A 24,613-nucleotide genomic window follows, 5' to 3' on the forward strand; every position below is an offset into this window, starting at 1 on the left:
CCTACAAATGTGGCAGGTGTGGTCAATGTCAACACATTATGAATACTGACAAATTTTACCTAGAATGTAGAAACAAGTGGTTGGTTAACAAAGAATATCATAATTGTGACTCAAAGGGACTTGTGTATTTAGCATCTTGCACAGTTTGTAAATCCTTCTATGTAGGTAAAACAGAGAGAAAACTCAAAAGGAGGATTTACGAACATTATTACGAAATATCTATTAAAAAAGACACTAATGCACTTTATAAACATTCGATTACATGTTCAAAAGCTAAATTTTCCTTTCTAGTGTTAGAACAGGTAAAAACAGATGGTAGGGGAGGGCCATGGGAAGAAAGAATTGAATTTCGAGAATTGTGGTGGCAACTAACCTTAGATGCTAGCAGCCACCCTGGCTTAAATGAATTTATCTCTATAATGCCATTATTAAAATTGAGATCTGCCAAACTTTAATGTCATAACAATTATAAATTTAGATAGGATACACAAAAACCATATACAAGTAAGACATTCATATAAGAATATTAACACTTCATTTTTATCCAATACTGCATATATGGAATATTATATTTTATCACTTTTATATTTCATAACATACTTACAAGAGATGAATTTTGAATTTGATAGTATAGTTTTTCAACCTTATAGTTACAACTTTTATAAAGTAAGAATGATAGTCAAGTTTTATTTTTTTATTTATTAATTTATTTCATTCACAGAAGCATCAAGTAACAAATGTTAACTTAGAAAGCTCATAGCATTTTGCATACTGTTTTTAGAGACATTTCATTTTAAAGAGATTGTATTGGAATTGAGTTTCATTTTCACAGAAGCGCTATTTTAAAAGTGTAATGAATTATTCATGAGTATGAATATATACAAAACACAAGATTGGTTGGTTTTAAATTTGTTTAAATAAAAAATTGGTTTTAATTAAGTAATCAATTTAAGAAGGGTATAAATATGTGTTGGGTATAATCTATTGTGCATCTGATGAAGTCATTTGGTTTGTAAAGACGAAAACGTACTGTGACAAATAAAGACGTTAATGTGTTTCAACGTGGATTATCGGTTTCCAGTTTGTTTTTGGAAGCGTTACTAACTTTGGACTAAAAAGTATTCCAAATCCGTTTTTCCCAGACGTTTATTACTTTTGAACTTCATTTAGATGCTTCTTACATAGAAGCATATCAGGATGGGTAGCAGCATCATAAAATACAAACGAACTAGTTAACAGACAGACCTTATAAACATACTTGTTTGCATCTCAACAGCTTACTACAAAGTGGCAGTCAGGCTCACACGTGCTCAACATTTATACACTTGTGCAAGCCCTCAGACAGCTTCTTAAAGATACATGCTCACACATCGATCTACATGTATGGTCCCAACATCAACATTCCTTGGCATTTTAAATTTCAATTTGGGATTTGTGAAAAGGGAGAAATTTGGGTGGAGACACCAAATTTTTAGAATCCAGGTTTCCTATAGTCGCTCTTAGCTTTATTGCTTGGGGACAGTGTCTTTGGGCATAAAAGTGCACAGTTTTTGGAAACAAACAAACCAGAACACAAAAAGATAAAAGAGATGTTGGCACTTGTAAATGCTCTCAGCTCTGTCAGTCATCAATGGGCCATAGGTCCTCTTCAAGTGTTTACTGACTTCACATTAGTGAAGTGTCACATAAATAAGCAAGGGGGAACCACATCTTTCCCTCTGTGCAGATTAGGCATGGTAGCCTGAGATATAGCTTTTCCACCCAATCTCTCATACTACAGACATCTTACATACACCATCAGAGCAAAATTGTGTGGCATACAAGTTGAACAGGACCAGGATAGACTCTCATGAATGGAAATTGAATTGGGGAGATGGGTCTTTCAGGAACTGATCCAGCTGTGGGGAATACCTCAAATCGACATTTTTGTCTCCACTCACAGTGATCAGTTGGTGAAATTCTGCTTCGGGACTTCATGCTTTTTCATCAGGCTGACTTGAGGTTCTTAACATGGAAAACAGTTTTACTAATTGATCTGACCTCTGCAAGAAGAGTACTTGAGTTGCATGCTGTTATAAGAAGTTACTAGGCTATTGGCCTTGAGGCCCTTACAAGCTTAGCCAAGAATTTAGCCCATGTTACAACAAGTCAGCACTCTGGGGGGTCTCTGGGAAACAAATCTGTCACACCAACAAGTCCTATTGATGTTACAGATCAGGTTGATGCCGCGTGTGAGAGTTACTCGAGTGGAGCTTGACTTGCGGATATGCAGCAGTCCCATCAGGGTGGGGTCTGAGATTGCTTTGTATGCGAGACAGAGGTCACCTTTGAGGAGACTGAGTAGAGGGACAGGGCTTTTAGCCTATCTGTGTAGGGTAGATGTTTGAGGCCCTGGATTCTGTGGGTGAGGAATCTCTGTGGTCTCTCCAACTGCTGTATGTGCTTTGCGGGGTACATGCCGAAAGGGGCATTATATTCAATAATCGGTCTTATAAGGGAAGAATACAGGGATGTTATGACCACCTTGTCCCTGGATGAGATACCCTTACTCATAAGGTGGGCCATGTAGAACGCTTTCTGTACAAGGGAAGCAACATGGTGGTCAAAAGTCAGGTTGCTATCAACCTGAATGCCCAAATCCTTCACAACTGATTGTGTGCTTAGGATGTTGTTATTAATGTGATAATTTGTGGGGATGATGATGTATTTTTTGTATTCAGCTTGAGGCCATGTTTCTGGCACGATTTGTTAGTTTGGGTGAGATCCTCTTGGATGATGTCTGTGTCACTAGGGGAATTGATGACAGCTCCCAGCTTGCAGTCATCTGCAGACTTGGTCAGCCATAGCCCACTGGTTTTGGCTTAAACCTCAGAAAAGTATATCCTAAATAACAGAGACCCCAAGACCGAATGCTGGGGGTACTCCACTCGAAACGGGTCTACTGCTTGAGGTGGTTTCCCCTATTTTGAATAGGTGGGTTCTATCAGTGAGCCAGTTACCTACACATCTGGTAAGTGCAGGATAGTGTCGAAGGCTTTGGCCAGGTCAACGTTGGTGGTGTGCACTGTCTTCCCCTCATCCATGGCTTTGGTGACAGTCTCAAAAAAGTCAATCAAATTTAACAGGCATGACCTCTTGAAGCCAAACTGTGTGGGATCGAGTGTTTGGAGGTTGCCAATGTCCTTGTTAATGAGGTCCATGATAATCTGTTCCATGACCTTGCAGATCAGGCTAGTTAGGCTGATGGGTCAATAATTTCCTGGATCGGCGGATGCTGCACCTTTTTGTAAAGGGATGACAGTGGCTGTCCACCACTCATAACATTTAAACTATTTGATATCACTTCTTGGATAAGAAAGGATGATGTTAATCTCTCTCTACAATCTATAATACAAATAAGGGTGAACAGCAGAGGCTTACAGAACTTCTTGATGGATGTGCATTTTGGTTCTTAGGCCCCGGCATGCTTGATGATAGCTACTGCTTCCAAATTATACTGGTTTACAAGTATGAAAATGGTAGTCTGTTCTGCCAGTAATAGTGCAAGATATTTTCTGATGTTTGAATGATCACTGCTGTTGTAGCTTTGCTGTACAGGTTATACCGTGCTAAGGATATAACAGTCAGCAAGCATTCAAAGCTATCAGGGCACCTTCCACACATCCAAACCATTAGTCAGGTTTAGAGATCAGGCCTTTCAGAGCTTTTACATCAAAAGAAAGAGGGAGGCTAAAGCCCCGACAAGGAGAATGCTAAGAAAATGAAAAGGACCATGCCCAGGATAAAAATAAATAAGGGAAGGAAGGGAGCAGATACTGCAGTAGTGATCATTTAAGCATCTACTGTTCTAGTAAGTTTACTTACACAACTGTAGTATGTTCATCAGTATGGTGACTGTTGCAATATGGGTAGATTATCATAGCTTAGACTGGGAAGAGGAAAAATGAAGGTACAAGAACCCATGGAGAATGATCCTAGCAAAGCCCATTATAGACATGGAGAAGGAATTTACTTTGTAATGCTTTGTAGAAGTGTGCAAAGAGGACCAAGTTGCTTGTAGAATACTTCTAAAATTCAACCCTTTTCAAAAACCCACAGATGAAGCCAAGAGCCTAGTAGAATGAGCCTTGCAGCTGTGCAGAATTGTTTTGTTGTAGTGAGTATGATGAGAGGTAATAGCACGAGACAACCATTTGGAAATATTCTGCTTTGATACAGGTTGTCTTTTTTCTTTGTTTTGTCTTTAATGCAAAGATGCCTGTACTTAAAGGAAGAAATGCAAATACCCCAGTGTAGCTTTACAGTGCATTGTACGGTTATACCACTCATTTTAACACTTATATTTGTCAGTGTGTCCATTCATTTTATTCGTATTTTGGTCTTAAACTACTTCCTCTGCTTATATATGAAGTTGATGTGTACATGAGTCTAGACAGTATATGACCTTAGAAAAATGTAGCTCTTAACTGCCACTTTGAAAAAAGAAAGCTTGTTAGATTGGCCTTTTCATCTTTTTTTAAATCTAAATATGTTTGTTTCTGTTAGCTTAGGAAAAATTCATTAAGCCTTTGCTTTAAACCATGTATTTTTTGAATATTACTCTGTATAATTTGTTTATTTTTATTTTTGATTAACAGGATAATTGGCTTGCTCATCAAGATGACTTTAATCAGCTTCTAGCAGAACTGAACAGTTGTCATGGACAAAATGATTCAGGTATTTCTTTTTTCACTTTTTTGGGAAAACAAACTATGCCATGAAGTTTGATGTGTAAATTTGTAAACTTGTTGAGCAGCCCAGAAAAGTACCAATCAGCTGACCTGACTGGCTTCATTTGGAAGTCAGACTCCATTGGCTGGTGTGTAATATATATGTTTTTCTGGCAGCTTGTCAAATGTCAGCTACATCTACACCATTTGGTCAACTCATACAAATGGCCGACAGGCGTGCGAGGTCAACAGTCCCTCTGTGGGGGAATATTCACTTTCACCTTCCCCTGAGACTGTATGATCTTGAAGTTGATCTGTATAATTAGCTGGGGGTGCAGCCCCCACATGGGGGGGTGCAGGGAGACTTGTCCACTGTACAAATATTGGCATTTTGTTTACTCTGCTCTGGGTTAATCTATGGAGCACATGCAGAATATATTGACATTAGGTATTTTGACATAATAGCAACATTATTTTGGTTGTCGACAGCTGATTGTTCGACTAGCTGCCTTAGCTCCACATAATCACACACACACGTATAACTTTTCTTTTAAAGCAAATTTGGTTAAAATTGATCTTAACCAATATTAACTGAATCTTGTTTGATTGAAAACTACATAAGCCTGTAGAAAATAACAGTCAGTGTGGTTTTGGAATGTAGGAATTACGATGCAGATTAGTGATCATCATTATTAGTTCCTTGCTAATGCCCACTGTTACGCTGTACCTCCATGTGCATAAGTTTATCTGCACCAGCAGTGATTCAGTGTGTGAGGAGTATTCACTTTTCTCCACAGCTGTGCAACTATGGTGATAGTATATTTAAGTTTGGGGGTGTAGGGGTATATGAGAACATAGTCCCCTGCGAATGACTTATTTATTTATTTTACATTTGTTTACTGGGAAAGTCCGACTGGGCAACATGTCCATTTTCAGCGGAGGCTCGGGGAGAAAAGCTCCAAGACATATAAAGAATTAGAAAAACTTAATTTTACAAAAAGAGAAGTTAACAAACTTAACAGTTTGCATAATATTTTGTAAGAAAAACAGTAAGTTAGGTATCATTTTGTGAAGAAAACATGTTACAGTTGGTGGAATATTGAACAGGATAGAAAAAAAATGACTAGTAGCTAAGGTTATTGTTGAGGAGAAAAAAAGTTGTATAGGTAGTTCTGTTAGTGCAGGCTTTGCTAGGTTAGCTAATAGCTGTAAGCATAGGCTTACGGGATTGTTAAGTAAGAGTTGTGTAGAGAGAGAAGAGGAAACTAAAAGTTAATATGTTTGGTAAGTATTAGTGCAGTTCCAGGGATGGAGCTAGAAGGGATATTAGTGGAACTACATAAGATGACAGTAGAAGTGACTGGAAGGTATTAACATTTTTAAAGTATTTATCTAGTTTAATGAGAGTTAGATGGTGTTTTGGTTACTTCTAATTTAGTAGTTTTTTATCCTGGTTCAGTGCATGAGCATGTCCATGAGGCAGATAGGTGGGCTTTTAGCAGTTTTTTGAATTGTTCAATGTTAGTATTGGTTTTGATGTGTAATGGAAGACTATTCCAAGCTTTGGCAATGTAACAGGAGTAAAAGGATTCTCCAGCATGATTTTTGCTTTTTGTTATTTCTAATGGTGCCTTATTGCTAGAGCGAAGGAGATGTTGGAGTAGTTTGTTAGTATGTTCTTTAGGGCTGGAGTTTTTTCAGGCTGGTTTATAATATGGTGGGCCATTCTGAGCTGACTGTATTTTAGCATGAGGGGAATTCAAGCCATGAAAGTTTTCTGAGTCTGTGTCAGTGATGGGAACTCTAGTTGGCACCTGTTGCGAATTTTGCTATTTTATATAGTTTTAACTTGTTCAGTGAACTGTGTTTCTGTGTTTTGTGATTTCATTGATGTTTTAGATCAAATCTGGCAGTTATTTTGGGCTCTGGAACCTAAAGAGAGTGTTGAGAAAGGGGTCTAGGGAGCTATGCCAAGGACTCATCAGTTAGCTGTTCAGTGTGAACCCTGTTCTTGGAAGTGGATTGTGTAGACTCAGGCCCAAGATAGCAGTGCATGTTTCCTGCATACTCTTGAGGCCTTGTTGACCTTAGTGGTTTGTTCAGTGATTCATATACTTGCTCCTTTTTTGGTGTTTTTGTCTGTTTAGTACCAGTGTTTTAACTTGAGAAATTATTCCCTTGGTGGTCATCAGATTTATATTATAGGGAATTTATATATGGGCACTGGAATGGATCCAAGGACTATAGCCCCAGCCCCATTGTACACTGCAGATATTTTAGGTTAAGCAGTGTCTACTGTTTCATTCAAGAACTCATTTCCTGCAACAAGAATTACCATGTAAGCCTGTTTAGAAGATGTCGGAGGATATTGATCAAAGATGGCAGTAATGAAGTAAATGTACCTATAAATTTCAACATAAGTTCTAAAAAAAAATAAAGCAGCATTGCAGAGTACTCTCATTCTAAGTGAAGTTTTGAACAATCTAATTTGAAACAGAAGGAAAAAAGGTCATACTGTAGGAGGAGTCTTTTAACTGAAAATCAAAACATAAAAGAATGGCAGAAATTATAAAATAATACTAACTACCTAAAATTATGCAGTGACAGTAATTCTACATAAGACAAATTCATTTTCTGGCTGTGTTACACCTTTAACTAAAATTCAACTGTTTTACGGCATATTTATAAAATGACATGTATAGGGCTTTATTTGATGAAGATCTACAGTGTTCATGTATTTTTCTATCCTGAAATATCAAGTCACATCACTTAGATTCAGCAATGCATAGTTATTTTAAGGCCATAGTCTTAAAATGATTCATGCAGTGCAGGTACCTTCCCTGGGCTGAAATGCCTCTTCTCCAGGAGGGACATACTACTCAATCCTGGTATAAATTTGTGGACACCCATCCAGTCATCAAGGTTATGTTTAAAGGAGGATCGTGAGCTACTCTGCTTATTCCAGAGGTTTGGGAGATGCTAGGTTATAAACCTGTCCTTCACTGATGTTCTTTGTGTTTCACTGTTGCAGTCATTACATTTGGGTTATCTGTCTGCAGGTAGCCCTCAGCCGGCCTGAATACCAGAGTCTTGGATTCCTGCGTCGGATACTGTCTCTCCTTCCATGACGTCAGGTCATCAGGGGTATAAAACATGCAGCGGATGCCATTACATCAGTCTTTCTTGCCACGCGGTGCCCAAAGCAGAAGCAGTTCGCAAGTGCCGGTCAGCCGACTCCTGAAATATTCATTTTCGAGTTTCAGACCCCAAGTTTTCAAAAAAGCTAAGTACCCCATTGGGGATCCTTTTTTCTTGCTCTTAACCAATGTCAGTAAAAGTTGGCAATTGTCTTACCTGTGGAAAGCAAATACCTCGTAAAGATTTTCATTTGTACTACATTCCTTGCTTAGGCCCAGACCCTCAAACTATTCGTCGTTGGTCTATTTTTGCAGCAAATTATTTTGGTACTCTGTATAACTATCCAGAAATGGCTTCAGTAAGCCATCTGACTACTGACATTCCAAAAAAAGTAAGAATAAAGACAGGGACAGACAGCATAGGTCCAGAACTGCCAACAACGTTTCTGTTAAGCTAGTCACCAGTTCGCCGGTACTCAGTGAGGCGCTTTTGCAGCCCCTGATACCTGCTACTTCAGATTCACAGGCCTCTACTGAGACCCATTCAAAGTCCGGTATGCCACGAAATGCTTCTTCGACCATGGAACCTGTGGATGTCTCTACCTTGGATGGGTCCGCAGCTGCTGTGCAGCACCGGCTTCTGAGGGTGTATTCAGGCCTACAGACTTGCATTTTAAACCGACGTTTTCTTCTTCATCCAGGCCTAAAACTCGACCTAAGCCTAGAAAACCGATGTCCAAACCACATGGTCAGGCCCATATACCTAAAAAACAAATGCTTAGAATGGCTGAAGACCTTATTGCTTTAATTAGGGGAAGTCAGCCTTCCCCCTCTAAGAGACCTAGAACCGATTTTCCTTCTGATTCTTCTGATCAGGGTTCTGATATTTCTGTTTCTTCTGATTACCAGGATTTGCCCTTATCTACCTATGAGGATTCTGATGCATAGGATTCCATTCCCTCTGCTTCCCCTCCAGAAGATTTTTCCTTTGGTGAAACCTTGCACACTCTTAGGGAGCATTTCTGCTGGGAAAGCCGGGATTACTCTGACTCCAAAAAGAGGCTTAGGGAATTCTTACTCCTTCCTCAACACAGGTCTTTAGCTATCCCTCCTGTTCTGGACATTGTAGATGATGCTTTCTTGGAATCTAGCCTGCCAGACACTTTACCTCCAGCTCCCAGAAAACCTGACCGGTATTACAGAGTACCTGACTCTCAAGTTCCTCTTCAAGAATCTTACTGAGGATCCAGAGACCATTTCCCAAGGTCCAAAGGGCATTGAGGCTACTGCTGCCAAAAATCCTACCTTTTCTGATCGAGATTGTAGAGCCTTGGACAGATGGGATAAGAAGGTATACACTTCTGCTACTTTGGCCATTAGGGCTTTAAATTGCCAGTTTCATATGTTAAAGAACCAGCAGCATATTATGGGACTACTAAAACAGAAAATGATGTTGATTCCTGACTGTGCTGAACACACAGAATTACAGGATTTAATGCATTCTGCTGAACAAGTTGGTAAACATACTTTGCAATGTGGTTTTGATTCTTTAGAAGCATCTTGCAGGGCTGTTGTCATTGGGTCTGTACTTAGAAGGCATGCTTGGCTTAAGGAGCAAAACTTGCCAGATCATGTTAAAGCTAAATTACTGGATGCTCCCTTAAACCAAGACCGCCTGTTTAGCAACAAAGCAGAAGTCGTCCTCAAAAAGATGGAGGAAAACGCCAAATCTGTGCAAACTGTTAAATATTTCCTGCAAGTACAGCCTCCCAGATTTAGTAGGCATTGGCCTTCAAAGAATTGGTCCTTTCCAGTCTCTTCCAGGCCTTCTCAGTCCAAACCCAGGATCAGCAGACCACCTAGGTTACAGTCTCAGGCTATGCACAGGCCTAAGCAGTGGGGGGCTCCCACTTCCAAAGCAGAGTAGTAAGACACCTCCCCTATGGAAAAATGTCACAATGACTTAACCTTAACCCTCCCAAGCCCTGCTCAACTGCATGCTCCCTTAGGAGGGAAGCTCGCCCTGCATGCAGAAAACTGTGAACTCATTACCCAGGACAAATGGGTTTTAAATATAGTTTCCCAAGGATACAGATTCCACTTCCACACCTTACGAACCCCAAACGATTGGCCAGACCTACCCCCAAATCAGTGGGCAGAGGCTCAACAGCAGGTTCTCTCTCTGCTAAGTATCTGGGCTATTCAGCTCCTGGCATCCTATTCTGGACCTGTCTATTCTAAACACCTTTTTGGTAATCCCAAAATTCAAAATGCTAACACTTCAACTGCTTCCTATGCTAGACAAAGATGCCCAGTTAGCAACCTTAGACTTAAAGGAAGCTTACCTACACATTCCAATAAGGGAATCTTGCAGGAAATTCCTACGCTTCAGGGCAGGCTGCATGCACCATCAGTTCTCTGCACTTCCCTTTGGCTTATCTACTGCGCCCAGGGTATTCATAAAGTGTCTAGCTCCAGCCATTGCATTTTGCAGGCAGAGAAATATTCAAATGTACCCATACCTGGACGATTGTCTGATTCAGGCAGAAAGCCAGGACTTGCTATTAAAACATCTGGCATTTGTACAGAAGCTTCTATCCTCACTGGGGTACACCATAAACTAAAAGAAATCTCACCTAGTACCCTGCCAACAGATTGTATTCCTGGGAGCAAGCTTGAACACAACTTCCCAGAAGGCTTTCCTCACTCCAGAGAAACAAGTTTATTTGACAACTTACTTCAAACTACTGGCCAGAAAGACCCAGCTATCTGCAAGGAAAATTCTGCAAGTCCTGGGGTTCATGGCCTCTTGCATTCTACTAATTCCATATGCAAGACTGCATATGAAGAAACTACAATGGTATCTAAAAATCCTATGGTGTCAACATTCTCAAGACATGGAATCAATGATTCCTATCATTCCTTGTATAAAGACAAGAGTTCCTTTGGTGGGCAGAGGCCTGCTACTGCAACAAGAGGCTCCCTTTCACTCTACCCCCTGCCACCCAAACCCTAACAACAGATGCGTCAGACTATGCATGGGGGGCTCACTTGGCAGGGCAGTGCATTCAGGGCAAATGGAACCTGAGTCAAATGAACCTGCATATCATCCAAAAAGAAATGTTAGCTGTACAGAATTCCCTTACAGCCTTCAAAGACCACATCCTTCCAGTATAATTACTGATAAAGACAGATAACACCACAGTTATGTGGTACATAAGCAAGCAGGGGGAACCCACTCGTACCCTCTCTGCAGACTAGCCATGGCTCTGTGGAACACAGCCTTGAGCTACCAAGTGCACCTACAAGCTCAATTCCTGTCAGGCAAGCTAAATTCACTGGCGGATGACCTAAGCAGAAATCTCGTGGACCCACACAAATGGAAACTGGAACCAAAAATATTCAACCTTCATGAGGAACAAATGGGGGACTCCAGAGATAGACCTGTTTGCCTCCCCTCAGAACTACCAATTGGACAAATTCTGCACAAGGACTCCCCACAGTCAAGCTTGGAAAGTGGATGCTCTGTCCTTTACCTGGGAAAGCCTCTCGGTTTATGCCATTCCCACTCTGCCTCTCCTCCCGAAGGGTCTGCTAAAGATCAAACAGGACAAGCCAAGGACAATACTGATTGCACCAGAGTGGCCACTCTAGCATTGGTACCCCCTCTTGCGCAGTGTGATACTGCTGGAGCCATGGCACCTAACTCAGATACCTTCCCTGCTGTCCCAGCAAGCAGGCCAGATTCTGCACCCTCAGCTTCAAACCCTGAACCTTGCAGCCTGGCTAATTCCTTGAGCTCTCCAATAGCATCCCTCAATAAGCAGGTGCTAGATGTTATTCTGGAGGCAAGGAGGCCTAGTACTAGAAAATCTTATGCTGAAAAGTAGAAAAGATACTGTTCCTGGAGCCAGACTTGGGATGGGCACAACGGTGCACAGCTTAACTCATATTCTTCAGTACTTAACAGACATGCTCCACAAGGATCTATCCTTCTCGTCAGTTAAAATTCATGCCTCTGCCATTCCAGTACATTATAATACTGAACCACCCCTCTTCTCTCACCCCCTGCTAAAGCAATTCCTCAGAGGGGCCAAAAATTTAAGACCCCCCCCCCCCTCAGGCGAGCCCCTACTCCAGCCTGGGACCTTAGGTTTGTATTGGAAAAGCTCACTCTCCCTCCATTTGAACCAGCTGCAACTGCAGAGTTGAAATTCTTTTCTTGGAAAACAGCCTTCCTTCTAGCCATCACTTCAGCAAGAAGAGTGTCTGAATTACAGGCCCTCATGGCAGTGGAGCCCTTCATTATCTTCCATGCAGACTGAGTTTCCCTCAGAACCAACCCTTCCTTTATGCCCAAGGTGGTGTCTAGTGTGGCCCTAAATCAGTCCATTCATTTGCCTACTTTTTTCCTGAATCCACAAAACAAAGGAGAACGAATACTGCACTCTTTGGACGTGCACAGACAACTTAGATTTTATTTGGACAGGACTAAGCCTCTCCGAAAATCTGAACAACTGCTAGTTGGCTTTGCTATAGGGGCAGAGGGGAAGGCCATTTCAAAGCAAACCATTTCTAAATGGATAGCCCATTGCATTCATTTCTGCTATAAGCACCATGGAAAACCTACTCCACAAGGGATTAGAGCACATTCCACCAGGACTGCATCTGCCTCTACAGCCTTCCTCAGAGGAATCCCTACCAGGGGACATCCTAGAAGCTGTTACCTGGAAATCTCTTTACATACCTTCACCAAGCATTACCACATGCCTGTTTTTTTCTAAATCCAGAGCTGGTTTTAACACTGCAGTCTTGCAGGGCTTAATAGCTGGTCCTAATGCTCTCTTACTTCCTCCTCCCTTCCTTAGCTTTGGGAGTCAACCCAAATGTAATGACTGCAATAGTGAAACATGAAGAACATAATACAGTTGTGTACACTTACCATAAATATAAATGTTTGTGTGTATTCACTGTTGCAGTCCTGGTTACCCTCCCTCCAGCCCCCTGACTTCTCTTTACTCTACCTTTCCTTCTTGTTTGGTGTATTTAAGCTTTCTGGTGTATTTGCTTTTTGATGGAGGTGTAACATAACATATAATTGCTTCCCATTGTGGGGGCACCTGATATCTGGGGCAAGCAAAACTGATGTAATGGCGTCGGTTGCATGCTTTATACCCCTGACTACCTGACGTCATGGAAGATGAGACAGCAACCGACGCATGATCCAAGACTTTGATAATCAGGCTGACTGAGGGCTACTGCAAACAGATAACCCAAATGTGATGACTGCAACAGTGAATACACTCTAACATCTACATTTATGGTAAGTGTACAGAACTGTACTTTCCTATTACTGCTGACATCAGATTTGTTTTTTTCAGATAAGTACCCCGTTGGGGACCTTTTCAGTCCTTCATATTTTAAATATTGCTTGTTGATGTCCTGCAGAAAGGGTGTCAGTGCAGTCACCAGATCCCTCATAAGGATGCCCACGACAAGTGCCATTTTTGTTTAGGACAGTTGCACGACCATACGGCCTGCCCGGTCGGCCAGGTGTTCGTACCAAAAACTTTGTGTAGTTGCTTGCACGTGCTAAATCTCTATCTTGAAAACCAATGTCTGAAACAGCTAATGCTTTGGATGGAGAGCTCTTCGGATGCCTCCTCGGAACCGCCTGAAAAGAAGGCCAAGACCTTACGACCTTTATCTGCTGCTGAGCCTCTTCCAGCCAATCCCTAACATGTGGTCGAAGTAGGCCTGGTTCCAGGATCGGGTTTTGGATCTGTCACTTTGAAGGTTGTGGGTACCTCTAAGGATGCCGCACCATCTTTAGGTTAGACCACGTCCGCAGAGGTTATTTCAGCACCACTAACTGACGCTGGGGGGAACCTGTGTTTACTGAGGAGTTGTCTGAGGCTTCCGTTGTTTTGCAGTCGGTGGTTTCTAGACAGACATCCACAGGCCCTCTTTAAAGAAGGGGAAAGAGGAAACACATCTCTTCCTCTAGAGAAAGCATCCCTGATTGCAGGCTTTCAGCCAAAGCCTCTTCAGTGCCTTCATGGCATTGAGATCTACTACAGCTGTTACTGCCTCCACGTCTCCTCCTCTCCTGAGCCCTAGGCCTCTGCTTAGTGATCCAGCTTCGAGGGAAGAGGTGGTCCTTTTAGATGTTCTTCGTCTTCCATTGCTGCAGTCCTGACTATTGGGTATAGTCCGCGTCCCAGTCGGCCCGAATACCAGAGTATAAGGCTGACGTCGGTCATGGCGCCTTAGACTGACGTCAGTACGTCAGGGTACTAATGCGCATGACCGACGTCATTTCCTCAGTCTTTTTTGCCGCATGGTCCGATGCAGAAGCAATTTTGCGAGTGCAGGTTGGCGTTCTGAGATTTTCCGAAACCGGAGTTTCAGACCGAAACAGAGTTGGCTAAGTAACCCGTTAGAACATTTTGGTTTTTCTTGCCTCAGTATTTAACCGGATGTCAGAAAAAGTGAATAACTGTATTTCTTGTGGGAAGCAGATACCGCATAGGGATTATCATACATTGTGTATACCTTGTTTAGGGCCTGAGCACGACGTTGTTGGTTGCCGCTCTTGTGCTAGATTTAACAAGCGCACTATTAAGAGGAGGCTAGATTGTGCTAGGTTAGTGTTTGGAAAGCGTTGCAATTATAATATGCCGTCGGATGCTCCGACGCCCGCTTCATCTAAGAAGCGCAAGGACAAAACAGTGAAGCCTAGGGGTGAGGAACCGGCAGTCCCGGACGTCGGTTCTTTAGTAGGCTCAGTGGAGCCAGAGGTTTTGCCAGGTGTCTCCATGGAGTCTCAGGCAGATACTTTATTGTTACAGGATGTGCCCTCTCAGGAGGTAGGCCAGGCTGAGGGGGCTTCTGAGGTAACTGTTCTTCCCTCTCTTCCCAAGGTAGTTAGGGCCTCTCCTTCTGTTGCCAAAGCTTCTTTTAGAGGTAGGCCGAGTTCAGCTTCTGTGGGGGCTTCTCCTAGCATTTCGGGCTCTGTGCCTAAGAAACATATGCTTAAAATGGCAGAAGATTTGATTACTCTAATTAGAGGTTCTATGCCCCCGCCTGATAAGAGGCCTAGGGTGGAACAGGAGTTTGATAGTTTTGAACAGTGTTCACAGGCTTCAGAGTCTTCTGTGGAAGACTTACAAGAGTTTCCTACTTATTCTGATTCTGATGTGGATGATTCCACTCCTACAGCTTCTCCTCCTGAGGATTTTTCATTTTCAGAGACTCTTCACTCCATGAGGGAGCACTTTAAATGGGAAGGCCAGGATTATTCTGATTCCAGGAAAAGGCTTAGGGAATTCTTGTTTTTACCCCAGCATAGGCCCTTAGCTATTCCTCCTGTGTTGAATGTGGTGGAGGATGTTTTTGCAGAGGCTTGCTGAACCCTGACACCTTGCCACCTGCTTCTGATAAGCCTGATAGGGACTATAGGGTGCCCAAGCTCATAAGTATTTGTTTAAGAGTCCTAGGGCGGACCCAGAAACTGTTTCTCAGGGGCCTAAAGGTGTTAAAGCTTCTGTGGTTAAAAATCCTGTACCCTCTGATAAAGAGGCAAGGGCTTTGGATAGGTGGGGTAAGAAAGTGTATACTTCTTCCACTCTAGCCATGAGGGCGTTGAATTGTCAGTTTCACATGCTAAAATATCAGAATTATCTCCTTTCACAATTGAAATCTAAGGTGGATGCTTTGGCGGAAGGTATTGAGTGTAAAGAATTGCTGGATTTGGTTCATGTGTCTGAACAAGTGGGTAAGCATTCTTTGCAGTGTGGTTTTGATGCTGTTCAGGCCTCCTCGAGGGTGGCTGCTACTAGTTCTGTTCTTCGCAGACATGCCTGGTTGAAGGATCAGAATTTAGCTGAGCATGTTAAGACCAGGATTTTGGATGCTCCTTTGCAGTCTGATGTGTTGTTTGGACCGCCTGTGGAAGCAGTTTTAAAGAAAATGGAGGACAAAGCTAAGTCTATGCAGACTGTTAAAGATTTTTTGCAGGTGCAGCCTCCGAAGTTTAGTAGAAATTGGCCTGCTAAGGGGTGGACATATCCTGCTTATGGTTCCCAGTCTAGGGGTAGGTCTAGACGTGGTAGGGGCAGGGCTCAAGGTTCATTTAGGCCTAGATCAGAGAGTTCACCTACTCAGACTTCTGGTGAGGGCAGGGGTCAGTCCTTTCGTAAGCAGACCCAATGACCTGCCTTTTCAGCTGCCAGTGGATTCTCGTCTGGCAGCTCCTTTGGGAGGAAGACTGTCTCTTTTCAAAGAAAATTGGGATTTAATCACTCAGGACAGATGGGTGCTGGATATCATTCATCACGGTTACAGATTTTATTTCCACACAATGCCCCCTTTCAAAGGCATGCCAGATGTTCCTCCTCCACAAAGAAAAGAGGCTCACAAGCAAGTTTCTCAGTTACTCCAGATAGGGGCCATTCAGCCAGTCCCTGTGTCAGAAAGGGGCTTCGGATTTTATTCTCGCCTGTTCCTAGTACCAAAGAAGGGGAACACGTGGAGACCAATTTTGGATTTATCTATCCTCAACACTTATCTGGACATTCCCAAGTTCAAGATGTTGACGTTACAACAACTGTTACCTCTGCTGGGCAAGGATCACTGGATGGTAACTTTGGATCTCAAGGAAGCTTACCTTCATGTGCCTATAAGGCTAAGTTGCAGAAAGTATCTGCGGTTTCAACTGGAGATTTTCATTATCAGTTCTCTGCATTGCCCTTTGGCTTATCTACTGCGCCCAGAGTATTCACAAAGGTTCTGGCTCCAGTGATAGCTTACTTCAGGCTTCAAGGCATTCAAATCTATCCTTACTTGGACGACTGCCTGATTCTGGCTCAAGAAAAGGAAGACCTTCTACAGCATCTGGAATATGTCATAGCAGTGCTAAGATGCCTAGGGTATTCTGTGAACGAAATAAAGTCCAGTCTAGTACCCTCTCAAGACATGTGCTTTCTGGGTGTGAGACTGAATACAGCAGCCCAGATGGCCTTTTAACCCCGGACAAACAAAAGAGTCTGTCACTTTACTTCCATCAACTATCTCATCAGTCCGTGCTGACTGCAAGGACAGTCCTTCAAGCATTAGGGTTCATGGCATCTTGTATTCTGGTGCTTCCCAATGCCAAACTGCATATGAGGAAGCTGCAATGGTATCTCAAAATGTATGGACACAGCACTGCCAGGATTTGGACACTGTCATTCAAATAATACCTTGCCTTCAAAAGGAATTCTTGTGGTGGGCTCAGGAATGTCACCTAAACAAGGGACTCTCTGTGACCCGCCAGAGGCGAGTCAGATTTTAACGACAGATGCCTCGGACACTGCTTGGGGAGCTCATCTAAATGGAAAGTGGATACAAGACAAGTGGCCTGCCAGACTACAGCATCTACATATCAACATGAAGGAGATGTTAGCAGTCCAGTTTGCATTGATGGCTTTCAAGGAGTTACTTCTTCCAGGGCAGGTGTTGATTCTAACAGACAACACAACTGTCATGTGGTACATCAACAAGCAAGGGGAACACATTCTTATCCTCTATGCAGGCAAGCAATGATTTTATGGGAGACTGCTAAGCCTGCAACTAACTCTTCAGGCAAGGTTTCTGCCAGGAGCACAGAACTCCCTAGCAGATGTGTTAAGCAGACAAATCATGGATCCCCACGAGTGGAAACTGGATCTTCATGTATTTCAGAAATTGACAGTGTCATGGGGAACTCCAGACATAGATCTGTTCGCTTCTCCACTAAACCACCAGCTGCCAAAGTATTGCACAAAGGGGTTTCATCACACAGCTTGGAAAGTGGATGCTCTGTCTTTCAGTTGGAAAACCTTCATGTCTATGCCTTTCCACCTCTGCCTCTTCTTCCAAAGGTATTATTAAAGGTCAGACAAGACAGGCCAAGGATGATTTTGATAGCTCCAAATTGGCCTCGGCAACACTGGTATCCACTACTACGGAGTCTGGTAAGGAAGCCTCCATGGCCTTTACCTCTGATTCCTCATTTGTTATCTCAGAAGGATGGTCATCTGCTCAATGTCAAGCTTCACTCTCTTCATCTAACAGCCTGGCATATTCTCTCTTGAAGCACAGCAGGTCTCAACTTCCTCAACAAGTTTTAAATGTGATTATGGAAGCTAGAAGACCTAGTACAAGGAAGGTGTACGCAGACAAATGGAAGAGATTTTTATTTTGGAGTACAGCAAAGAATTTGGAGATTTCTGAGCCTAATTTGAGTGTGGCTCTTCAATATCTTACTGAGTTATTGGACAAAGGTTTGTCCTTCTCTTCCATTAAGATTCATGCTGCAGCAATTTCAGCTCATTATGATTGTGACCCACCTTTGTTTTCGCATCCTTTGTTCAAGCAGTTTCTTAGAGGGGCAAAGAATATAAGACCCCCACGAGAGCTCCTACTCCTGCTTGGGATCTCAATTTTGTGTTGGAAAAACTTACTCTACAACCTTTTGAGCCTGCGGCTACTGCTGAGTTGAAATACTTGTCATGGAAGACTGCTTTTCTGTTGGCCATTACTTCTGCAAGAAGGGTGTCTGAGTTGCAGGCCCTTATGGCAGTAGAGTCCTTTTTGATTTTCCATAAGGATAGGGTATCATTACGTACTAATCCTTCCTTTATGCCTAAGGTGGTTTCTAGTGTGGCTTTAAACCAAACTATTCATTTGCCTACTTTTTATGCAGATCCCCAAAATAAAGGGGAAAAGATTTTGCACACTTTAGATGTACACAGGCAATTGAGATATTATTTAAGCAGGACTAAGGATTTTAGGCAGTCTCAGCAGTTGTTTGTTTCTTTTGCCTTCAGTTCACAGGGCAAGCCTGTGTCAAAACAAACTATCTCCCGGTGGATTGGCTTTTGCATTGCATTTTGTTATTCCCATCATGGCAAGGAGATTCCAGCTGGGATTAGGCCTCATTCCACTAGGGCTACTGCCACTTCAACAGCATTTCTAAGGGGGGTGGCAACTAAGGATATTTTGGAAGCAGCTACTTGGAGTTCAGTGCATACTTTCTCTAAGCATTATCATCTTCCTATCTACTCTAAGTCTAGGGCTGGCTTTGCCACTGCTGTTTTGCAAGGCATGTTATCAGCTCCTACTTCCTTATAATTTGCCAGCCTCCCTTTCCTCTGCTTTGGGATTCTACCCAATAGTCAGGACTGCAGCAATGGAAGACGAAGAACATAGTACAGTTTTGTACCTACCATAAATGTAGATGTTCGAGGATTCCATTGCTGCAGTCCAATTTACCCTCCCTCCTTCCCCTCTTTGTTTAGGGGTGGTTGTGTAGGTGAGTTTTCATGCTTATATTTTTTGTATATATTGTTGTATATATTGTACATGTTTTTTGGTGCAGGTTTTTTGGGACTTGTCTTTTTGGGTCTTCTGACATCTGGGGCAAGAAAAGACTGAGGAAATGACGTCGGTCATGCGCATTAGTACCCTGACGTACTGACGTCAGTCTAAGGCGCCATGACCGACGTCAGCCTTATACTCTGGTATTCGGGCCGACTGGGACGCGGACTATACCCAATAGTCAGGACTGCAGCAATGGAATCCTCGAACATCTACATTTATGGTAGGTACAAAACTGTACTATTCCTCTGAGGAATCTCTTTCCTACAATTCTCAACTCTCCTCCCCATTGGGGTATGGTTCCCCAGAGGAAGAGTCACTGGACCCTGATTCCCAGCTGAAGACTTGACCTTCACTGAAACAATCAGCAGGATGAAGGAACACTTTAAATGGGAATCCTCAAAAATGTCTGAGGTACAAAAGAGGTACTATGGCCTCATTCATATGGAAAATCCTAACCCATCTGTTGTCCCCCCCCCCCATCCTGCCTGCCTTTCTAGATGCCTTTTCTTCTGCATCTTTGAACCCAGACTCTCAGCCTCCTGCCCTACACAGACCTGATATGCTTTACAAAGTACCTGATACTGCTGATCAAGTGCCCACCATCTGATCCGGCCACTATATCTGTTGCCACTGACAAAGCTAGCAAACTCCTGCCCACTACCACCATTCTCCCAGCTGCCAAATACAGCAAGACAATGGAAAGGTTGAGCAAATAGATTTATACTTCTGCTACCTTGGCTTTTAGAGCCACAAAGTATCAGACTCACATGGCCAAGTATACGTTGTTTGTCTTACAGTCTGCTAAAAAACACCTGGCAGATATTCCATACTCTCCTGACAAAGCAACCCTGTCCTCTCTCCTGGCTCTTTCATCCCAGGTCACTAGACACTCTATCAAGTGTAGTTACGATGCTGCTGAATCCTCTGCCATGTCAGCAACATCAGCATCTGCATTACGCAGATACTCCTGGCTTTGCGTACAACCCCTGCCAGATGATTTCAGGGCAAAGCTCACTGATGCCCCTCTGGACAATGCTGCACTTTTTGGCTCAGAGGTGGCAGACCTCTTTAAATCTCTACAACAGAAAGGCAAAGAAATGCAGGACCTGAAACATTTACTGGTCTCACCAATTCCCAAGTTTAATAGAAACTATCCTTCCAAAACTCAGTTTGTTAGGAAGTACTCCCAACTTGCTCCTCCATCAAGGCCTCGTAAGCCCACTAGAAAGCAGCCTTAGCCCAGAGCAACCCCTCCCTCTAGTTAGAGGACTCCCTTTCAAGACAGGTGAGGTAGCATCTGAGCAGCAGTCTCCCCCCTCCTTTTGTACCTCTGTCTGCCCGCCTCTCTCACTGTCTCCCTCCCTTCTCACCTCAGACGAGTGGGTCCTATCCATCCTTCGAAATGGTTACTTTATGTCCTGGATCTCCCCTCTCATATGGCGGGGCATACCCAGACCACCTACTCAGCAGCTGTACCTGTTGCAAACAGTAGTGCGAACACTATTAGATCAAGGTACTATAGAGACCATCTCTTCCTATGCAGAAGGAAGAGGTTTCTATTCAAGTTTCTTCTTGGTCCCCAGGAAGGACGGACCATGGAGACCCATTCTAGACCTGTCCTATCTCAACTTTTTTCTAAATGTCCCTACCTTCAAAATGCTAACCCTGCCAGCCCTTTTCCCTCTTATTATTCCACAAGGATTCCTGGCTACATTAGATATAAAGGATGATTATCTCCACATCCCAATCAGACCCTCCCACAGGAAATATTTAAGATTCTTGGTAGGCTCTTCTCACTTGCAGTTCTCTGCCTTGCCATTTGGTCTTTTTACCGCACCCAGAGTCTTTACCAAATGCATGGCACCTGTAGTGGCTTACAGCAAGACAAGGGGAATACAGATATTCCCCTACCTGGACGACATGCTGATCCAGGCTGCCAGCCAAGAAATACTGCAAGGGTACATCCAGTTTGTGGTGTCCCTACTATAGTCACTGGGGTTTCAGATAAACCTTCCAAAATCCCATCTTCAACCAACACAGGACATTGTGTTCCTCGGGTGCAGGATCCGCTCAGATCTCATGGAGGCATACCTACCCCCACCAAAAGTGATCTCCTTGACAGAACATCTCCTGGTACTTCACTCTACGGAATTGATTGCAAGGCAGTACCTCAAGCTTCTGGGCTACATGGCAGCCACCATACCCATGCTTCCTTTAGTAAGGCTGCACATGAGGAAGCTGCAGTGGTATTCCCGCTTAGTCTGGAAGCAACATAACCAGCCTGTGGAGCACATTGTGCCCCTTCTACCCTGCCTAAAAAAAGGAAATACTTTGGTCGTTGGCTCAGGTAAAGCGCAACCCAGGCTTCCCTCTCCAACCACCGCAACCCACGGAGGTCATGCACATGGATGTCTTCAGACCTGGGATGGGGACCCACCCTCGGACATTGACAGGTGCAGGGCCTGTGGCCAAATCACCTCAAATCTGAACACATCAATGCCAGAGAGATGAGGGCAATCCTTCTAGCCCTCCAGGAATTCAAACCTTTCTTACAACAGGGAACACTTCTGATATATACAGACAACACCACTGTTCTGTGGTATATTAACAAGCAGGGCGGGACCAAGTCCTACTTGCTCTGCAGGCTAGCCCTTTTGGTATGGGAATTGACTACCTTACAGGGAATCTCCCTACAGGCAACCTGTATTCCCTCTCTCTACAACAAACAGGCAGATTATTTGAGCAGAACCAGCACAAATAACCATGAATGAATTTTGCACAGATATGTCTTCCTGGATCTGATCCACAGGTGAGGTCTACCTCAAATAGAACTGTTTGCCTTCACCATCAACAGGCAACTTCCTGGCTTTTGCACCAGGACACCTGAATCACAGGCACTGGCAGCAGATGCCTTCTCAATTTCATGGAAGGGGAAATATCTATATGCATCCCCCCCTTCTCACTCATTCCGAAGGTCCTGCTGAAAATTCAACAGGAGAACCTGAAAATCTTGCTGGCGACTCCCTACTGGCCCAGATAGCACTGGTTCCCCTTACCCCTACACTTGTCCAAGGGCATTCACCACAAGTTACCCCCCCAGAGTGGACCTTCTCACATAGAACAAAGGGTCACTAATCCATCCACAGTGGCAGATTCTGCACCTTACTCTGTGGCTGATAAGATTCTGATCCCATTTAGACTCCTTTACATTGAGGATGTGCTCAATGTCCTGCAGAGGCCAGGAAACCAAATACTAGAAAATCAGATCTCTCCAAGTGGAAATGATTGACTATTTGGTGTCATAAAAGGCAGCTGGATCCGCTTCTCAGCAAACCCCCTCTAGTAAATCCAAAGGTGCAAGCAGAGGTAACGAAGTGAAGACAGCAAAATCCACAAATAGCGTACCAGAAATGTTATTTGTCCGCTTTCATCAAACGACTTCTTCAGAATAATTCCACAGCAAAAAACCAAGTCTTAAATACGTTGACTAATAAAACAATAAATCAATTAAATGTAATTACAAACTAGGTGAAATTAATTACAATTAAAAGCTTAAAGACAGAATACATCAAATAAAAAGAGAAGCTACTTCAGCCTTGTTTTTAACACATAAGTTACGATGTTTTAAAAAACATTTTAGGTTAATAAATTCATTTAAACCTGGTATTTGATCTGATTTTAACTTTATCTGCCAAATGGCTTCTCTTTGCTCTAAAAAATTTTTAAAATCCCCATTTCTCATGTCAAAAGAACATACTTCCAAAACAGAAAAAGAATTTTTTTAAAAAAAACAACAAACAGAGGAATGCTTATACAAAGCATTTGTACCATCATTAGTTTTTATAGCATACAAGTGCTCCTTAATCCGAGTGCTCAGTTTCCTAGTGGTCATTCCGATATAAAATGCCGGACAGGCAGAACACAAAGCTATGTAAACAACACCACTGGTGTTACAGTTAACAAAGCCAGGTACTTCAAATGTCCTGTCAGTAGTCGTGACCGCAATATAAGGTCCGGTGGAAATAAACCTACAAACCTTACATTGGTGACAACAATGCATGCCTTTTTTGTTAGTAAAGGGCAGATTAATAGTGGGCTTCCTATTTTCCAAAATTCTTTTAACATTATGACTGTTACGAAAAACAAATTGTGGTTTAACACCCACTATTTGATGAATATCAGAATGGCCCTGAATAATCCTCCAGTTTCTCTCAAGTATAGATCTAATATGGGAACTATCATTGTTCATCTCGAGAGAGCACACCAAGTTAAAGTCAATGGGATGACTAGATTTATGACCAATGGGGATATTATTATGATTAAATGATGTAGTTAAAATGGCAGGATAATTATTAACCCGTTTACTAAGAATCTCATTACCAATAGTGTCCAAAATTATTTTATCATAACCTCTTTGGGAAAACAATGCAGTAATAAAAATAAATTCTTCAACCAAATCAGTATCCTTAGTAGTCATGCGACAAGCCCTGATGAATTGACCTCTAGGTATATTTTTGATGACGTGTCTGGGATGACTACTGGAATGATGCAAATAACCGTTGGTAAAAGTTTTCTTGCGATGGATGCGACTGTGGAACCTGTGGTCGGATAAGTCCCACCACAAGTGCACATCCAAAAAGTTAACCCTCAGACCAACGTCACCTTTGGTAAACCTTAAAAAACTTGGAAATGAATTGACTTCAACAACAAAATTCTCCACTGTAGTGGAGTCTCCCTCAATGATAAAAATCAAATCATCAATGAATCTACAAAAAAATTCAATCTTGAATTTCTTTTTTAACAAAGGAATGAATTCAAACTCCCACCATGCCATAACTAAATTGGCATAGGCAGGGGCAGCTGGAGAACCCATTGCAACACCTCTTTTCTGCTTATAATAAGTTCCATCAAACAGAAAAAAATTATTTTGTAAAATTAGTTCAATGAACATACAAATGGTGTTGATCATGTTAGCAGAAAAACTGTTCTTCCTGCATAAAAAATTCCTAACTGATTCAACACCATCATCATGAGGGATGCTCGTGTAAAGAGACACCACATCAGTGGTAAAAATGATATGCCGCTGAGAGTCAAACACTGAAGTTTCAAAAAAACTTTTTAGTTTACTTAAAAAATGCCAAGAATCCTTGACAAAAGAAACCTCATTAACAAGTAAAGAACCCCCTCTAGTGCTGTCTTATTTGTGTGAGCTAATGCAGATGCAGACTGGACTGTCTTACTCATCCATCAAAGCCCATTTGTTTGCTATTTCAGCTTGCCTGCCTCTGGATCCCCTATTAGCATCCAGACACCCTTGCAAACTCTTCCTCAAAGGGGTATTGCAACTTAGGCCCCCAGGTAACC

At 42.7% G+C, this 24,613-nt stretch overlaps 1 protein-coding gene across 3 annotated transcripts in view; it reads left to right on the forward strand.

Annotated features, from left to right (window-relative positions):
- The window catches only part of PINX1 (PIN2 (TERF1) interacting telomerase inhibitor 1), a 1,591,633-nt gene that overhangs the window by 258,767 nt on the left and 1,308,253 nt on the right, over window positions 1–24,613 (forward strand). For all 3 annotated transcript variants that reach the window (XM_044062702.1, XM_044062701.1, XM_044062703.1), the window contains exon 4: window positions 4,638–4,716. In XM_044062702.1, coding sequence (XP_043918637.1) covers window positions 4,638–4,716 — 79 coding nt within the window. The remainder of the gene's footprint in view (window positions 1–4,637; window positions 4,717–24,613) is intronic.

Source organism: Protopterus annectens, chromosome 2.part1 (assembly GCF_019279795.1).
Source record: "Protopterus annectens isolate FY-2018-M chromosome 2.part1, PAN1.0, whole genome shotgun sequence".
Lineage (NCBI taxonomy): Eukaryota > Metazoa > Chordata > Ceratodontiformes > Protopteridae > Protopterus > Protopterus annectens.